Raw genomic sequence first — 19910 nt, forward strand, 5'->3', positions numbered from 1 at the left:
CAATGGAAATTTGCAGCCGGGGAGCATGGAGGGGTGTTTAATGTCATCCTTAAAAGCAGAGGTGTAGCAAAGAAATTTGTGCCGGTGAAGCGCTCCTCCTAGGCTCAGCCCTTGTGAGTTAAGTGTTCCTAGTTAAGACAACATGCTTGATTTAGGAGTCAGCCGTACTGCAGATCTGAACGCGATCCTTCAAGAGGGGTGACGTGCCCAGAGCTGGGCAGCTAAGACCAGAGCACTCCCCATCTTGGGGATGAAACACCTAATGCTCCTTGAATTCAACCCTGGTTCTTCACCCACTCAAACAGGTTCAGTATACCTGTCTCTCCAGCCCTGTGCTGGAGGTGTGTATCTGATGGAGTAATTAGTCTTATTCCTACGCAGTCATTTAGTTAATATAGCACGTTTTGGAAGATGAAATAGCCTTCTTTCAGATAGATACAGTTCTGTAAATATTTGAAAGCAAAATATAAGTTTTGAAAAAAAAATTAATGGATTGAAAGCATCTGTGCAATGAATTCTGGAAAGCTGAGTCCCTGTGTCTTCTTTTGCCACTGCAGTCCCTGGAATGCGCTGTGCTGTAGAGCCACCAGCAGAGCCTGCCTGCGTGCACGTATTTGTACAGAGGAGGAGAAGGTGCTACACAGCCGTGGCAATCCTGACGTTCAGCCTACAATGAAATTTGAACACAGTGTGTTTTTTCTCAGAAAATAATTAGCATTTAGTCTTAGAAGATATTATACTTGATCCTGTGTGCTGCTTTCTGGCAGAAGGTACCAAGCGCAAGCTTCTTTTGGAGGCTTTACTTTGCGATTAGCTGGCTTGGTTTTTTTGGTCTCTCCTTGAAGTACAGGTGATGCCCGGTATTACGTGGTGCTTCACAGTTCAAAGGTTAGAAAGACAAATGAGAGAAATGTTCTAATTTTGTGCTAACAATTTGATTCTAGCAGTTGAGACTTGGCATTGCTGACGAGGAACTTGCTTGGTTAGACAGTTGGTGTCTTGTTAGGACACGTAACTCTTCCCTGTCACCGTCCTCCTTAACAAGGAAAACACACATCACCCTTGCCATGTGGACATTGTGTGAAAGATGGTGGCAAAGTGGAATCCAGTTCTTCTGCTGTCCCTGGAGATGGCTTTCCACAGTTAAACTAGTTCCTTTGCTGAACTTGCAAGTTTTTAAGTGGCCTTCCTGTCATCTGACTAATAAAGACCGTAATAAATTAAGGAAATTTGACTTGCTCTAGTTATTGAAAATAGAAGGAAATGGGATTCTTGAGATTCTCGAGTATATACTGTAGCAGTTTCGAAGTCCCTCTGTTCTGCCAAAGCTGTTTAATACAGCCAGGAACTGATCCGAGGCTTAAATCTGGATGACTAAAAAAGAAATGCCCCAAAAGCAAGTCTGCCATGCACAGACAGGATGCTTGCGCTCTTCTTCCTCTCTGTACGAATATGTATCTGTAAAAGACAGGTCACTTTTTTTTTATTATTATTATTAATAAATTAAGTTTGAGTATTATCTATTTTGTTTGTCAAAATTCTGTCATTTCAAGTTGTAATTTTGATCTTAAAGCCTATGTCAGTGATTGTTAGGAGTCAGTGAATTGAAATAAAATGTAGCAGGGACTTTGGCATGCGAGGTGAATACTAGTGGAAAAATATGAAAGACCAATATTTGGGAAAGTGTGGTGAAAGGCGGGTGAACCCCTGGGTGTGAAGCACTTTGAACCTGAAAAAGTAGTCATGGCTTCTTGTTGGGTTCTGTGTTCTGATCTTATTTTTTGTGCAGTTTGACGAGATGGACAGTGAGAAAGTTTTAAGTATTTAAAATTAAGTGGAAAATTGCTTGGCAAGGGCAGGGGGGAAAGGTTTTGCAACAAATTTCTTAAAATACTGTGGTTGTATAGCTCATGAATTAACAGGGTGTTCTAGTGCCTTTGGTTATAAGAAGTAGCTGGGGCTTTTTCCTTGCCTTTTTGCCTGTACCTGAGTTCCTGTTGGGATGATTTTGAGCATTTTCATTTGTGAGGAGGAATCTCAGAGCACTTTCAGGTACTACTGAGGTGTTTCTGGTTTGATCAAGCGGAATATGTCAAGTACAGTGCTACTTTAGCCCGAATTGAATATGTGGATGTCTGTCAGTTCAGTACGTGAAGATTAATTTTAATACTGGGAAAGCTGTGTAGAATCCTCTGGGTGTTGTTTCTGATGCTTACTAATACTGCCTCTGATGACAGAGGTGGCACGTGTTGCGGATAATGGACTCATATCCTGCGTATTTTAAAAGCAAACAAAAGTAAACATACCCACAAACAGCCTTGGGAGCCAGACAAATGTCACTAGATTATTTTTTTTATTATTATTTCATTATTTCATTTTGTTGTTGTGGTTGTTAGCAGGGAGGAATTATGAATGGGTCAGATGATTCCTCCCCTCTTCACAATTGTACGTTTCCTTGTGATAACATGCCATGCATACCGGATCTTGCATTGACAAATCTGAGCTGATGTTTTAAGAACGTCGCTAGGGAGAGTCATATGTCTCCATTGATGAAGTCAGCTTCGCAAAACCTTTCAATCTATTCCAGAGAGCAGGATTTAACTCGTTTTAAGTCTTGGCTCTGGCTTTTAACACAGGAAAAGAAGGTGGAGAGAATCAGTGCTTCTTGAAGACAAATAAAAGCAAGATCAGCTAAGATGAGAAGGTTTTGAGTCTTTTTTGTCTGCTCTCTTCAAAAAGAAGCTAAAGCAGCTAACGATCAGTAAAAATTGGTTTAGGTATGGGACTCCTATCTTTTAGAGCATCTGGGTGATTTTGCTTTAAGTTGCCGAGTATAATGAGGTGTCACTTCTTGGCACAAGATTTTATTGTGCTTGAGTCCCACGCAGTTTTGATACAATCTTGGTACGTGTTGTCTGTCGTCAAAGATGTCCTACTTTGTTTAATATACTGCTTTTTTCAGCTTCCCTTAATATTCTAATCCTTTTAGTCCAGACTGCAAGAAATACTGCAAGTCATACAAGTTTAGAATATGCAAAGAGGTTGATTTTAATTAGTGCAGAAATGATTTTGCTTTTAATAAGCTTTAAATGAAATTGGGCCACAGCTTAAATTATTATGTGAAAATGCTTGAAATGGAAGCAAAAATTCACAGCAGATTATTTTTTTTTTATGAAGCTGGTGTGTCAGTGACATGCTTGTCATATATTTCATTTAAAAATCAGCACGTAACAAAAAACTTAGATCCCGTGCAATCATCTAGAAGGTTTTTTTAACCAGTATATTTTGAATCATTTCTCACAGGGATTTGTCAGGTTAAACAGTCTACTTCAAGACTCAGTTCCTTTTCTGGTACTTCTTTTCTGCCATGTCTGCTAATAAATCCAGAGGATTTGTTTGGAAGGACTTTTTCCTTACGTTCATCTACTTGTTTCAGTTTGCTTTAGCCTAGATATCACTCCTTTTAGCAAACGTAGGAGCCTCACTCTTTGTCAAGATAAACAAACATACCCCAATAAAGTTGGGGTCCGTGTCACTTTTACTAGCTGGAGGTTGGACCCCAAGCGTGTTTGCATTTTTAAATTCACTTTGTTGTTATTGTTCACTTTGTCAGTAAATTTATTTTATCACATCTTGTTTTTCCTTCACCTAACACTGTGGTAGTTATAGATGTCATGTCTGTAGACAAGAAGCAGAGGAGATGAGCAAAAACTAGGATTTCTTTCTTACTTTGCATCCTGTCCTTTCTTTAATGTATTTCAAAGGTAGATCCATGTGTTTAATCTCGTGCTACTTCTCAGCATTTTTTCCTTAATTTCAAAGAGAGTGGGAGAAAGTAGTATTGAAACTTAAGGAGGAGGACTGTAGGAAAGGCGGCTCTTGGAAGTGTTGAAACTGTCTTTGAGCTTGGCGGTTGTGAAGACAGGTCTCGCATCCCAGCTAGCGCTGGCAATGGAGCAGATTTCAGATCACTTCTGCACGTAATCACTCCCTGCCTTTACTGCGGGGCGTTTATCCTCTTCGTGAGGGATGGCGGAGCTGTTTAGTCTGTAAGGTTTTGAAGTAGGACCTGTTTTTCTAGTTCTTCTGGTAAGCAAAGTCTAGCATACTGCTAAAACAGCTCAAATAAAGACGCCTCTGTCTATTGATCTATTAATATGTGAAAAAACTTGAGATTGTCGGTAACAGCAGATAGCTCTGTAGGTCCTTGCTTTTAAGGTCAGGTACTGAAAGTTGCAAATGGATGCAAGCATGGTTTGTTCACCAGTGAAATGAAATTTCTAAGTCTGAAGGAAATTTGATGATAAGAATAGAAATCGGTTATACAGCAAAATAGGAGCTAGTACATATACAAAGATACAAAACTGAAATAACTCTGTTGTCACAGGTATCACTCATAATCTTTGTAATGTAGTAGAGGCGAAACTCTATTTGCAGTTTTTCTGAAATAACCATTGTATTAGTAAAGTGTGTTGCTGAACTCATTTTTACCATTTTATCCAAAATGATTTCCTACTCAGCACTCAGTGCAATGTTCATTTACAAATTATACTTTTCCTTTTAGCATTTTATGGATTAGTGATGCGTGTTCTCTCTAATTTAATGTTTGGCATCTTACAGTATCAAGAAATTGTATGTTTAGCTTGGTTTGGGGAAAGGAACTTAAGAGGGGGGGAAAAAGTAATACTGTTTTTGTTTTTCTAATTTTAGGATCTACGTACAGTGTGCTGTCCATCATGCCTTCTGATTCTGAAAGCAGCAGTTCTCTGAGTAGCATCGGTGAGTAAAGTATTAATCGAATGACCTGATGAGCGTGTCTTTTGGGAATTGGGAGAACAAGTTTCTATGGTTGCCATCGGGAAGGGCAGAGGGATTCCAGTCCTAAAATAAAAGAAGTTGAACTATAAAATGTAACCATGCATCTTCATCAGGGAGAAGTTACACACCTTTTGTGTAGTGCAAGATAATCCTTTTCATGGCTGTATGCAGTTGTTGCCAATAAAATTGTTACTTTTGGATACATTAGATGATTTTAACTATGCTTTGAGTTATTTAGTGAAATGGTGCAAAAAAGTCTATGCATATAAAAATATGTATACACTTGCATATATGTGTGTGTATATATATATGCAAATGTGAAAATTGAAATCAGAGTAAAAGACATTGTAGAAATTAAAAATATTATTACCCAAGGTTGTTAGCCTTTTATGCTTTTGGAAGTGGCTGGAAGCTTTAACCCCCTTTCTTTTTTTTCCCTGCATGCAATGAGTTGCTTCATTTTCTGTTTGTAAAGTAATTGGGAAAGACGAAATAATTAAAAAAAAAAAAGAGGAAGAAGAAATTTGGACAAAACTCCTCGACCAACAAGATGATCTTGGAGTAACTGTACTAGCTGTCAGTTTTCCTGTTCACTTCTGTTGTGAAACCCATGTCAAAGTCATTTGCCTTGGACAGGGAATGTAGCCTCTTGCATATTTAAAGTTCCAGTGTTGTGTCAGGCATCTGCAGACTTCCCTGACAGCACCAGGCAAGTCAGTTGGCTGTTGAAGGCTGTGGGCAGGCATCTGTTGCAGTCAGGGCTGAACTTTTAACTCCAGCATGCAGGAACAAGATTTTAGGTTTGACTGAACTATTTGCTGAACATACGGGAGGCTGGGACATGTTAGTTTGATTTTTATCAAGATCATACTTGTGTGCTATTACCTGAAGGAAGGATGTGATTTAATTTGCTATGAATAAATTGGGGCTGGAAATAGGAAAAAAAAAAAAAAGTTCCTAACGTTTTAGGACAACCAGACTCAAAGGAACCTTCCAAAGAAGGAAGTTCTTCTAAGGTGAAATGCTGTAGGTTTGTGGAATAATTGGATTAAGCGATGTTTAAGATAGGAGAAGATGCAGGTGGTTCTTTCTAGTTCCATGTTCCTGATTTTAAAAAGGAAAGGTATGCTTAAAACTGTCTTATTTTATTTTTTTTTGTCTTTTGGTGTGTGCAGGTTTTTTTAACTGTGAATGCACTGTCTGACCTTTTATAATTTTGGAAGTAAAAGTAGGTAGATGAACAGCTGATGTTTGCTATCATGAAGAAGATTTTTTACTTAAACAGTGACCACTTGCAAGCTACAGAGACATGGCCTCTGTTTTGTTTTATTAATTTTTTGCGGCACAGTACCTTACACAAGTGTGGGATTCCTGTTTCTGAATGCTTATTTAGAATTTGGTATTTTACTTCTAGGACATGCATTGTTCCCATATATGAGTCGGAAGTGAATTCTTCCCAAAGTATGTTTTGTTCATGTTTTAAAATATTGAAATTTATATTGAATCCTGATCTGTGTGTTTTACGTAAGGGGCTGTCCTTGGAAGTGTTTTTCTGCCTTTGGTGTGTGGTGGTGATCAAAGTTATGTCTAACCCCAAAATTAAGTGACCCGCTACTAAACAAAACTTGTGATCTAGTTTTCTCCACAGTTTTGTTTTTTCAAATGATTAAAGTGAGTTAGCTATTTAATATTTAATACATTAACAGCCAGGGGAATTCTTTGTTTGTGGCTGGCATGTTTGTTTTCTAGTCTGATTATAGACTTCTTATTAATGAGTACAATTTTTCCCCCAACCATTTTCTCTCCCTCACATCTTGTTCTGCAAGAGATAATATTTTTCATGTGGTCTAATATCAATAGCAAAATTTCTTTGCTTAATAAAAAACATATCCTAATAGACATGTTTGCAAGTCATTCGGAAGCCGCAGTCAGATTATTTTAATACTGACCAATTTGTTGAATGACAAACCATCATAACTGAAACTGTTTGCATGCCAGTTCCCTGAAGGCTTTGTGTGACTTATTTGAATGGAATCCCAGCAAATCCTGAGTTGCTGTAGTGTTTCGGGAATTTCACATACATCTTCCCCCGTCTCTGTACCCATCTCATTGCAATACATTTTTACAAGGGCAATTCTGTGCAGTGCAAATGCTGAGTTTAGCCTGTGAAATGAATGCATCAGTGAAAAAAGGTAAATAGCTCATGGTTGGGAGACTGTGTAAACTTTGGCATACATTCAGTTTGACATTGGTAATTATACGTACACACATGTATATAAAGAGGTATTTTCATTTCCCCACTCATGCTAACCTTGTTCATGGGGCAGATAAGGGATCTATTTTATTATTCCTGAGTTCAAAACACTGTTTTTCATTAATATGTAACAAATTATTTTTTCTGCTCTACCTTGCTTATGTTTGCCAAGCAGCTTGGAGACGCGTTTACACGTTTGACCTTTCAGAAGCCAAGAGAAGGGTATTGAGGCCACTAATTAAGCCCAGGTAGAGAAGCAGAGAGTGAATCTTAGCATCTTCTAATTAAGAGAGATAATACAATATTTCATTTGTATACTTTGGACTCCGTAGTTCATAAAAGTAACTAGACAAGGCTATGTCCATGTGCTTAGTCTTTTCTTTCCAACCTTAATCACCCTAGCTATTGTTGGAGGTGGTTTCTGCTGCCAGCATTCTTAATTAAGCGATCTTTTTCTGAAATACTTCCAAGTAAGCCAGGATGCTGTGGAGATGACTCTACATGTTACAGCTATCCTGGGTTTCTGAGTTAATTTGTGAAGGTGGTATATATAACAGTTGGTTTATTTTCCAGAAAAAGACCCTGATCTAAGAACTAAGCTTAAATAGTACTAAGATGACTGTTCTTAAAAGGTAGTTCTAAGAAAACACAGGCTCAGGCTCAGTCAAATAAATAAAGCGTAGTGTTAGAATTTGGAAAGGGGGAGGGAAAGATGAGAGAACATAATTTCATCACTGTATAAACCCATGGTGTGCCCCTGTCTTGGCTGTTTCTGTGGTTCTGATCCTCCCATTGAAAGAGGAGATGGCAGTGGCATGGATGGACAGCTATGGAGCCGCTTCTGTTCGGGCACCAGCTGGATACGCGGGGTTCCCTGAGTCTTCAGTAATGTCATGGTCCTCATACAAGAGGAGAGCGAGGAGTGATGTAAGTTGCATAATGTGCCTCAAGAAGAGTTTAGGGCTAGTCTATCGCAAGTACTGTGTTGTCACACAAGATTTTTTTCTCTTTCCCTGCATAGATGGGCTTGCAGGGCATGAGGGATGCAACAAGAATGAACTTCCAGCCTCATGTGCATGTGGTAGAATAAGCACTTGAGTGGAAGCTGCTTTTCCCACCTGGGTAGCAGCAGTGTAGCAGCCTTAGAGAAGAAACTTCTTTGTAGGTTCATCTGCCTTGACCGTAGGTGTATCTGCCTTTTTTCTTTTGTATCTATATGTAAATAAAACTACAGTGTGACATGGCATTGCTCTTTAAAAGTTTTTCTTGTGTGTTTTCCTCAGGGTTCAGAATTGGTTTACTTGACAATATTTTCTTTTTTCCCTTATGCTTCCTTCCTTTTCTTTCCCATGTATTAATAAAGTTCATGCTGTGCATGTAAAATGGGTAGTTTTGATGGTACTGAGGGCAAATAATCCCTGTTTATTTCCAGAAAGAGGCAAGATACAAACTGCTGTAATCCCTGCACCCACCGTTGTGCTTCTTCCCCCACAGAGGAACAAATCCTCATTAGATTGTCATGCTCTCTCTGTGTTTCCTTTCTCTTTGCTCTTGGCTAATGACAAAGATTTCTGTGTGTAAATAGAAGCATCCTTCATGTGCCCACTCCCCGTGCCCGGCAGACTGTCTGAATGGAGCTGCAATCCTGCATCTCTGACATCAGAATAATTATTTATGGAGATCCAGTGCCTGGCGTGCCAAGCACGGAACAACAGTGTCACTTAGGAACTGGATAAAAACCAGTAACGCAGCTATACGTGACAGTCACTGGCTAGTCTCCCACTTGACTGGTCATGATAACAGAGAGGAGAAGAACACGGAATAAGGAGCCCATTTAAAAAAAAAAAAAAAAGAGAGAGATTAAGGGGAAAAAAGTGTCAGTTTGTGTAGTGCACTCAGTCATTTGACATTTATGATCTTGAAGATAAATACTCACCAAGCACTGAATTGCACTTTAAATGACATAGTCCTGGACAACTGGCTTTAGGTGGTCCTGCTTGAACGGGAGGGTTGGACCAGATATTTTTTCTGTATCCCAGCACATAATTTTCTGGACCTGTGAGGAAAGAGGGAAGGCCTGTGTTCTGAAAGATCATCTATAGATAATATAATATCAGCCATGTATCACTTTCATTGTTCTTTTTTTCCGAAATCAGGCTCCTTTCTACAATAGCCAGGTAAGTTTATTGTTCTGGCCCATGTCACCTAAAAAAGCCTCTGTGAATTGACTTAAAAGAGTATGTTTCAAGACTTCTGATACCCAATACTCCTTTTGCAGCCCGTGGTGACACACTGTTGACCTAAGTAATATGATGCCATGACAGGATTATAGTTTCCAGAATAGAGCCATTTTTTACCTCCCCTGGTAACGTAATGAAACATTAGAATTTTCCTTTAGTGCTTTAAAAATGTGATTTTTTTTCCTCCCTTCCTCAGTGCGTGGAAGCGGGGGTAGTGGTTGTGTGTGTGTGTGTGTATATATATTTTATTTTTTTTTAAAAAAAGAAATACTTTTTACTAGAAACCAGCAGCTTGCATGCAGGAGTCAGGCTGTGGCTCTGAGGATACTCTCCGTTATGCTTTTTCACGATGAGGTTTTAACAGAAAGGCATTGCATACTCTTCCATTCTTTAAAACTATACTGAGACCCTAATGAGAGGATTTTTGGAATGGAAAAATCCTTCCATCTTCCTCTGTATGTAATTTCCTTCTTTCCACAGCCAGATCTTTGCATTGTTTTGATTACAGCTGTCAATCTTGTATCCTCTTCATTCCACATGGCATATTATCACCTTTATCTTTTAACTTTCAACAGACTATATTACTGTTGCAGCTGTTCAGTTCTTTGCAAATGGTATTGCTTTTTTAGTCATAAGTGGCTTTTTTCTTGCTTCTCACTCTTCACATCACTGTACTGCCTTTTCCTACGGGATTTTACATACCAGTCTGTAACAACCCCCACCATTGCCGCTACAACTTGATGACTTTTTCTTGCAGCCCTGTGTGGTCATGTATCTGTCCCCACCCAACTTGGCCAACTTTGACTTCAACCGACACTATTTCCTAGCTTAACCCTTTGTTAGTTTATCAGCTCAACAGGTTATTTGCAGATAGTTTTCCACTAATTGCATTTCAAGTTACTTAATCGGAGACCCCTAATTCTTACTCCACAGCAAAAGTTACCCACCTCCCACCAGACGACAATCCCTTCCCCACACTGTGTAGTTCTTTCATTCCCCATTCACATTGGCCATTTTGGCTTTTTGTGTTGTTGTGATTTCAGTTTATCGCTTTGGATGTTCTACAACTGTGTGTAACAAAGTAATCGTTTTCCCTCTTCATGGGAAGTGTTCAGTTGTAGGTGTGGTTTATGATACTCTTTCAAAGATAAACACCCCTTCCTTGTCTGAAAGAGTGATTTATTTATTTCCTCTGACAGCCTATAGGAATCTCTCATTGTATTTCTTGCTTTTTTTGACGAACACAAACGGGAAACGTGTGTTTGGGAAAGAAACCTCAACAGTTAACACGTACTGACAAAGGAATAAGTGACAATATTACACCTGCTGAAAGGCCACAAATGAATGACTTTCTGTCCTGCAGTGACTGCTTTCAACGTTCCACCTCCTCACTAATCAGCCTCTCTATTCAGAAGTCATTTTCCTCTAAGATTTGGCCTCAATAATTGAATTAAACCTCTTTTTATAGGTTTATTTCCTATGTGATTTTCTCATCCTTTGATGTAAACTAAGCACCTGTTCAGTTGACTCAAAACAAGACTTTTAACTTAGGAAATTTACACCCTCTTGCACAAACTTGAAGTAACTTCACTCATTATGTAGGTGTCTCTAGGCTTGATCCTTAATGCCTTTACCTAATTTTTGTATGTTTGTTAATAATAATTTTCTCTTACATAAACAGCACTCTGAATAGCTTAAATGTATCATCACTGACTTCTGTGGTGACCATTTCCAGGCAGCTGTGGGTTGACACATAACCATGAACAGTGTTCTCTCAACTCCTGACACATCAGAGGTACCAAAGGATTACCTCGTGGATGTGATGCCCCGTTTAAAAAAAAACACCAAACCCACACAAAACATAACTAACAACCAAGCAAAAAACCAGTAACCACACAAAATTTAATTTTTCTGATCAATACTGATGCAGTCTTAGAGGAGGGATGTTGGGTTTGGTTTTTTTTTTCTCTTTTTCTTTTGTCTGGGTTGGGTTTGGAGGTTCTTTATTGTTTGTTTTTATCATTTCTGGTAATGAATGAATTTGATTTAATTTTTTGGTCTCTTGAAGGTTCTGTATAGATGGGGCTTGAGAACCACTAAGGAATAGCTGACAACTCCCTGCTATTTTGTTTGCTATATCTTTTTAACATTTGGCAGTGCCCGGAAGAAGTATCTGAAGATACAGATGATCTGTAATGCTTTGAATGGGAACACAGGGTGTGCGAATACCCTTCTGCTGTGCTCCGGACAGTGGGCCTGTAGCACAGCGTCTCTCACTACTCCCTGAGGCCCGGTATCAGTCTGTGCATCCAGGAAATCCTTTCGGTGTCAGTTTGCTTTTTGGGGCTATAAAACAGTACAGTGAGACGATGCTCACAGCTCCTCTGCAGGAGACATGAAGGGACGAGCGCTGGTGGAGCCCTGTCCCCCCGCGGTGGGTGTGCAGCCGTTGCCCCTAGTTGCCCCCCTGGGTTCGGATGCTTTTGGCTGGGGTTTGCTTTCAGTGCCTGGTTGTAAGCCTGGCAGACGTAGGGTTTGAGCTTTCTCACCAGCGAGCTCCTGAATATCCAAACCCAGAAACTTCAGCCGTATTTTCCTTGGTCATTGTAACAGATTATATTCTTCATTGTGTTTTAGCTCAGCAAAGTTCTGCAAGGACTTTTTGAAGTGACATATCTGTTGGTTTTTTTTCCCACAGCTCCTTGCTATTTTTGAGTGTTAGGTTGTACATTTTCTTTCGTGTTGATCTTTCTAGAGCCATTGCTCAGTTTTTTCTAATGTCTTAAACTTAGTGAAGTTGAAAGTTTGTTTTATGTGCTGCTGGGTTTGTTTAGCTGGTTACAGTCTGCATTAAAACAAATCCTGAAGCGCTACCCATTCTTTTGTCCTTGCACGTTACACGATCCTCACTGCTTTCATAACCTAGTAGGTTTTCTGTCTGTCAGATGAAACTGTTTCTGCAGTTCATTATTTTTACCTTTCAGTTTCTTTTCCTCAATGTACAGCTGCTTGGTTTTGCTAATGTTTAACTTCACCTGCAAGCAGTTCTGTTCCGGGCTCTCCACTATTTCAAGACCACTTCAAAAGATATATCTGAAGATATATCTCTGAATGATAACTTCTGATATGTAATCCTGTTCTAGTCCTCATAAATTATTGAAAGAAAGTAAATATTTTAGCATGCGTTTTCTTACAGCAGGTATAAGTCTTTACTCCCCACGCCTTCCTGAGCCTGGGGAGAAACCCTGTTGATCATGCTTTGCAATACATCTTGCAAGACTCTTTTAATGTTTTCTGTCATGATTTACAAGGCCGTAAAGAAATAATATTCTGAACATCCCTGCTGATATTTTTTATAAAAGAAGCAATGGAAAAGGCTTGGCTGTACAACGAATAGTCTCCTATTTGTTTGCAAGCAAGAATTGGCGCAAATTGCTAATATAAGCTGAAAAAAATCTGCGTACCGTTCAGGCATTCTGTTAGCTTGTAACAGATTGCTTTTTGAATTAGTTGAACCTGCCATACAAGTGTATTTCTCAGAGTAATGAGTGTCTTAAAATTCAGAATATGGTAATAGTAGGTCTTGAAAGTAGCAGTTTACGCATTGGTGCCCATTTTCCCCCCTCAGTATTATATTGATTGTATTGATTCAGCATTATGGTACAGTTTTCCCAGCCCTGTTTCTCTGAAAATGTTGGTTTGGTGTTTTCACTTCAAAAAGCGTGCTACCCCATCCCCAGATATGAAGCTAACTGAGCAGTGGTTTGTGCGTGGCTGTATTATCTTTTCAGTCACTGATGATTAGAGTAATCAGCGAGTATTGTATTTTATATGTGCTACAATAATGGAGCTTTGCGGTTTCTGCGAAGCCTGGCACTTGGACTATAATTATGGAAGATGTGATTGCTCCCGCATCTGTTTAAGACTTTGCTTTTCTGCAACGTATGATGGAAATCCTGCAGATTCTTGCTCTAGATGAAGTCAGCGCATACCCAGGACTTCATGCACGTACCGCATTCGGGCCAAATGCCTTCTGCCCACGTGCCACATCCCTGCTGGCAGCTGCGTGGGAGCCGGTGCAGCACTGCTGGCCTGGAGGCTGGCCGCGGAGGTGGCTGCCATGCGGCTGGGCGCTCAGCGCCGGGCACAGCTCGTGTGAGACATGAGTCATGAGGCTCACCGAGGCAGGTGAATGAGTTGCGCTTGGCAGGACGTGCAGTAAATACATTTTCAGAAATCCAGGTTGTCTGAGAAAGCAGGTGAGTTACTGACAGGTGACATAATTTGGATAATGGCGATTTAGCCTTTAGGCTTGTGCATTTGAAGACTGGTACGACTGGTTAAAGCGCAGCTAGGAAGTACTGTTGTGTAAAATACGCAATCAGACGGAAAAAGAATACAAAGCTGGAAGCACAAGTCACCTTCCTTCTACTGCATCAGGATGTCAGATGCACTAAAAGGCTTTTAGCATTCAGCTATAAGAGCCCCATTAAAGGAAACGAAGAGTATTGAATTTTTCTGATAAAAGAGGAGTTTACCAATTTTAATATTTTTTGTTCTTGTAACATCCACAAATCTGATTTAACATTTATAAGACCTGTTGTACAACTGGTGAAAATGTAAGCTTATTGGTAAATCCAGCAAAGAGAAATGTTTGGGACTTGTCTGAAGGATAAGCATGGGAATATTTGGATTGTGTTGGTCTGGTTTTACAGCACTTAAAAGGCTCTTGGCTGGTATTATGTGTTGACAACCGTATCGTTGCATTTGAGATGGAAGTATTTGTTGATGTGCTTGTAAAAAGTGACAAGTTAATGAAAAATAACCTTTTCTGGTACTAAGACGAATGACTTCACATGAGTCAAGTAAGCTGCTTTCCTGAGGCTAATTAGCCTGTCTTTATTTAAAGCAGTCTTGTCTTGCTTAGCACAGTTCTGGGGCTGGGGGCACAAATGTTCTCCGTGCCTGCAGAAGATTGTCGCTGGGACGCTGCCAAAGCTGGTGGGGAAAATGGGTAGAGGAGCAGAGGTCTGACTCTTGCCTCCTTTTACTGTGTTTTAGATTCCAGAGCATTGTCGGGTGCTCGTGTAGGACATGTGTGGCAGATGCTGTCCTTAGGCCTGCTGTGGGGTTACCGCTGGTACTAGTGAGGGGCTATGGTTGATCCACTGCCCTTCCCTCCCTGTCAAACACACCGGCCTTCCTGATTCAGCTCCCCCTTCCTCTTCTGCCCCTTCACATCCCATTCATCTGTTTAGCCCCAGGATGATAGATAAGCTTTTGAACTTCTTCGTAAGGATGAGAAGGGGAGTTTTTCAGCATTACACGTTTTGGTGCATCAGCTCGAGTGAGAAGATGTGCAGGTTGCTACTGAATTTACCCAAGACCATGCCACCTGTCAGTACCTGCATCAGGTTTGTGTGCCGTTAGCTTTTCACTTGTTGATGAAACTCCCTGCTCGTTGATGGATTCATTTGGAATAGTTTGGGATGTATACGCTGAGGGGTTTTTATCTGACGATTTGTTTTCTTCCCTGTTTATTCCCTGTATCATTAGCCTAGGATAGTGCATTTGTATGATCACTGGTTTCTGTGTAGTTTTGCTTTAAAAATTATGTCGAATGGTTCTCATTTTACCAAAAGAAAGGATAACTGCATTTGAAAAATGTGAGGTCCTCAGTCAATATGGGTGAAGGGGCTCCACCTGGGTGGAGTGAAACAAAGGAGCAGGAGAAAGCCCAAATGCAGCTTCCATTGAGAATTGTTTAGAGCAGTGGGGTGTGTGTCTTTCTGCAGAATGCAGGCTGTTCCTGCAAGATCGATTTATTTATTTTGCTACTAGAGCATTTACATACGTTATTATGTAATGTTTAGATTAAAAGATCAGTCTGTGCTCATAAATTCTCATTGCAACATTACAGTAACAGCTGAAAGGAGTAAGAACAGGGGTGCTATCGATCTAGATGCTGTACGCACGGTAGCCCTGAGCCTGCAGTCATTTTGCCATGGGAACTTAAAAACGCACATAGTTCTACTTAAAAAGTTGGAGGGATTTTTTGCATTCTGCAACACCTTCCTGAGCTGGGTTTAGAGATAAAATGCCAATTCTTGCAAGTTGTTAGCATTTGATCTGATGAAATCACTGTTTGCAGCTCTTTCTTTGAAAAGACAGTGATCAGAGAGCGTGATTTCATTATTGTATCTTGGTGCTTCAGTTTAAAAAAGGCAGAAAACAGGTGCACCCTAACAAGTTAATACATATGTCAGCAACTTGTTTCAGTTGTATAGTTATGCAAACTATTCCTAGGATTTCTGAGTTGTAGAAAATAGTCATCTCCTGTATAGATTTAGGCCTTTAACTTCCACATCTGTGACCTGTATCTTGGAGTTTGCTCTCATGCGTCTGGGATTAAAATGAGCAGAACTAAAATTAAGATTGAATTAATTGTCAGCATGTTGTATGTATCTTGGTATATCTGTCTGAGAAGACACTAGCCATCACCGTTCACCTTTGATGTTAAGAAAGCTGAAGGTTAAAAGATCCCACGGATCTCTTTAACGTATGACTGTCCCTTAGAGGAAACGCAGTGATTGTGACGTGCTCCTTTTAGCCACTGTTGTTAAAAATGAAGCCCGTTTGTCATGATTTATTGGCAAGCCAAATCTTTAACTTCACATATTAGACTGATAAATTGCGTCATGTGAAAGGGTAGAATTGCGTTAAAAATAAATGTTGGCAGTAGTGCACAGCAGGTTAGTGTGTCTGGACTGCTAGGTAAAGGAAAAAGAAAAGAGCCCTCGTGCTGTAGCAGTTTCTCTGTCACTGGGGTGAGTTGACGTGGGTGGAATTATTTTTTTTTTTAAAAAAGCAAGAACATGGTTCTTTGATGGAAATAACGTTGTACCAGTGACTTCTGCCATGGTGGTAGTTTCTGAGGTCTTTGCAATTCTGACTGCAAACTTGCCTCGCCTCTTAGGCAGCTTGTAAATTCATGAGTGAGCAAGGAACTTACTCCTGCAAACTTAACTTGAAGCAGAGGGCCTTTCTGCTAGTGTGGGGGCTGACTGGAGTTATTCTTGGGTCAACAAACTGATGAAAACTTCCATGACTTGCTTCATTTTTTGAACAGGGTTCTGCAGCCAGAAATACAGGATTTGTAAAAGTAGTGTTAACTTCTTTAATGAAGTTGTATCGTTCTTCTGAGGAGTTCTCTGATGCCAATCACTTCTCTTTCGATCAGGTACGACTGGTAAAGCATCATCTCCACCACCTGTAATAGACACAAGACAGATGAGCGAGAAGCTGGAGACGATACTGTATCAGCTCCGTCAGGTAACTCGAGAGAGGGATGAGCTGCGCAAGCAACTTGCACTTTCATCTCCTGGATCAACTTTTGATGACTGCAGGTAAAAATAAAGGAAATGCAACATTTTAATTTAGCTGTCAGTAGTGTTTTCAAGCGTATTGGTGCCTGCTTGCCTGTAAAGCAGCAAGGATATTGCAAAGTATGTATATGGCTTGCAACTTGCTTGCATCCTGGTGATGTGTGACAGAGGTGACCGCATCCAGGTTTCAGAGCTGCCTGTTGAATGCCTGTTCCCCATTTCTCCAGCAGTTGTCCTGTGGGAATGAGGGGAGCAGAGCTCACCTCCATGTTGAGAGAAGAAAGCAAAGAAGTTTTTTAGGTTTCCTGGGTTATGTGGTAGGAAGAGAAAGAAGACAGTGGCTGAAGCATTTGCTGTTTTGAAAGCAAGAGAGAAGAAAGGGAAATAGCTCTGAATGCTTGGCTGGAGGACAGAAATTAGGAGAGGAAAAAAATCTTAGTTGTTCCTGTGCTTCTGCAAGGAGAGAAAGGCTTGGACTTCTGTTGAGGGGAGAATGTGGGTTTTTTTTTGAAATATGCTTTCTGGTATACATATATTGAGGGACTGTGTAACATTAGCATGTTGAGAGTAAGGAACTGCCCTCCACTAAGAAGTTGTGGGTGCTGCCATATTAAAATAACACTTGTTCAGAGTCAGTTAATGACCAGCATCCTTATGCAGCTTGTTCTAATCTGAGGGTTGATAAGTTATGAGGAAGACAGTGGTCAAGGAGAGTATGAGTTAATTGTAGATGTGGGTTTTATCAGGCAGGAAACAGAACTGGTTTATATTATAAAGTTAAAGATCTGTTAATGTTTATAGATGTGACTTTGGGCACAGTGAGCAGGTGCTTTCTGCCTGCAGTGAGCAGATGTGAGAGACATTTTTTTGAACCTTGGAAGAAATTGTCTGTCACTAAATCTGAAATAAAAGCAAAGAACAGATTTTCTTGGAGGTGTTTCCGTGACGCATAGCTTCTCTTCCCTTCAGTGTTTTATTGTTGTATCTGTTACTTCTTCATCTCTGTCTGTACATGGTCAGGTGGTTATTTAAGCTTTTTGTCCTTATGAAAAAGGTCAAGATTTAAACCAGTGACCTGAAATAGAGAGAAACTGAGTGTTTTATTCACTCCTTAGCTACTCATCTTAATGCCCTCTTCCTCCCCCCGTGAGTTTTGAGAGCTACTTCAAGAGCTTTTTGCTCTGTCTAAGGGTCCCCAAGAATTGTGGGGATGGGAGAGGAAAAGGCAATCAAATGTCAACATCTTTTGCATAGCTTCCAGTTATTTATTTATACAGAGGGATTTCTTATTTCAAGTCACTAGAGCTTAGGCATTGAGGATTTTATAGCTTACAGTAATGTTCTCCATAATCCTGGGTGCTATTAATAAAGTTCTCATGAGCTGTCCTCTGGACTGCTCTAGTTTTTTCTCATTAACTGTCAAATCAATTTTCTATTGCTAGTGTAGAGTTTCTGTGTTGTGGAAAATATAAATGTTTACAGCTTAAAGAACAACTCATCAAAATAATCATTGTATTTGGGTAGTGCTTCGGCAGTTTGCTTGTTAGATGGAGGATGCTGCCTTCCAGACGATTAAATATTTGAAGAGTGGGAAATGAATGAAGATGATTAGTTGACTTTTTTTCCTTCAGTATAAAAGCAACTACTTCTCCCATCCGCATAAACATCTATGGCTTTTGAAAGCTTGCTGGTATGTCTCTTTTTTCCCACCTTGTTTTGCATTCTTTCCTCATTTAAACCTGATCTTCAGCCTTTAGGAGTCAAAGCCCAGACATGGCAAACTTAGGCTGAAGTGTGGAAGCTGGAAATTCATTATTTAGATGGTGACTTGACCTACCCCGGAAGGGCTTTTGCTTTCCTGGCTGTGCAGGCTGCTTTAACCGTGGCTGTACCGCGCACAGGTGGTGAGGAGGCAAATCTTGACATGTCTCGATGGCGTGCTTCAGAACACTTGCAGCTCGCAACACATTCATGGGCTGGGCTGCGCTGGCTGTGAAGGCTGGCCGTTGCAAAACCCAGAGCTGTTTTCTGAAGCAAGTGTTGGTTCAAGCCTAGAGCAGCGAAAGAGGAGCTACAGAAGTGGATTGTGATGTGCTGAATCAGACAAATATGTGTCATCCTGCTGGACAGGAGTAGGATTGCTCATGCGGTGCTTGTGTCACTTGACAGTAGCTGTGTGTCTGCACGTGTTGTGGTGATGAAGCAAAGGTTTGAGCAAATCATTTGGCGTGCTCGAGGTGCATTTTGTAGGCTTCACTTTGCTGTTGTTCATACTTTTGTAGTACTAGAAGAGGACTGCAATACAAGTAACCCCCCTGAAAACTGCCTTTGAGAAGAGACCGTTTGATGTGTAATCTGTAATTTGGTTTTGGTGGAATTGCAACAGTAAATGATAACGTTTTCAAGTTGTTGGGTAGGCATCGCCCACAAGGTTGGATCTGCTGTTGGCATTAGCTTTTATGTCAGCATCAAATACATGTAAATGTCTGTCTCACCGTGGCCTTGATTTACGCTCAGGGTAATTCCACTGGAATACAAAGGCTTTTTAGAGTCATTACGTGAATATCAGAAAAAAAGCCGGACCTTTGGATACCGGCATTTTAAATGTTATTAACGTTTGAATCAATGCTTCCAAAACAGGAACTGACACCTCACCTTTACTGAAATCATGTTTTGAATATGTTGATATCTTGAATATTTGATATTCATACATTGAAATCTGTATTTTGTGAGGCATTTTAGAATAAAACTGTGGTGGTCTTCCTTAAACAAGACCTGGCCGCTACCTGCATTTCAACGGCCTGCTTTGTTGCAACAGTTCTGATTTTTGACTTCTGACCAATATTCCTCTTGCGCCTATCCCTGTTTTTCTTGCTGAGACATAAAGCCTTGGAACAGCACTGTGAACATATGGCCTTGACTACCCAGGTGGTTTTTATTTTGTGTAGATGAGCTAGCAAGCAGGATGTGACTGGTGGCATGGTTGATCCTTCCTCCTTGTGTAGGTAGGCTCACCGTAGTTCTGAGACTGACCTCATAGTTACTCTTTAACAAAGAAATCATACCCTGAAATATTTTGCACAAATAGGAAATTATGATTGCAAGCTTAATAGGAACATGTGTTAGTGGGTCTTGGTAAGCTAAATGCTTCAGCTGAGAGTTAAACTGTTCTTCAATTAACGTCATTTTAATGACTGTGGTGGACAGATGGTG

At 40.2% G+C, this 19910-nt stretch overlaps 1 protein-coding gene across 3 annotated transcripts in view; it reads left to right on the forward strand.

The window, feature by feature from the left end:
* Nucleotides 1-19910, forward strand: part of DLG5 (discs large MAGUK scaffold protein 5) — a 108895-nt gene that overhangs the window by 36584 nt on the left and 52401 nt on the right. For all 3 annotated transcript variants that reach the window (XM_055720479.1, XM_055720481.1, XM_055720480.1), the window contains exons 2-3: nucleotides 4711-4779; nucleotides 16553-16718. In XM_055720479.1, the coding sequence (XP_055576454.1) occupies nucleotides 4711-4779; nucleotides 16553-16718 (235 nt within the window). The remainder of the gene's footprint in view (nucleotides 1-4710; nucleotides 4780-16552; nucleotides 16719-19910) is intronic.

This window comes from Falco cherrug, chromosome 9, assembly GCF_023634085.1.
Source record: "Falco cherrug isolate bFalChe1 chromosome 9, bFalChe1.pri, whole genome shotgun sequence".
Taxonomy (NCBI): domain Eukaryota; kingdom Metazoa; phylum Chordata; class Aves; order Falconiformes; family Falconidae; genus Falco; species Falco cherrug.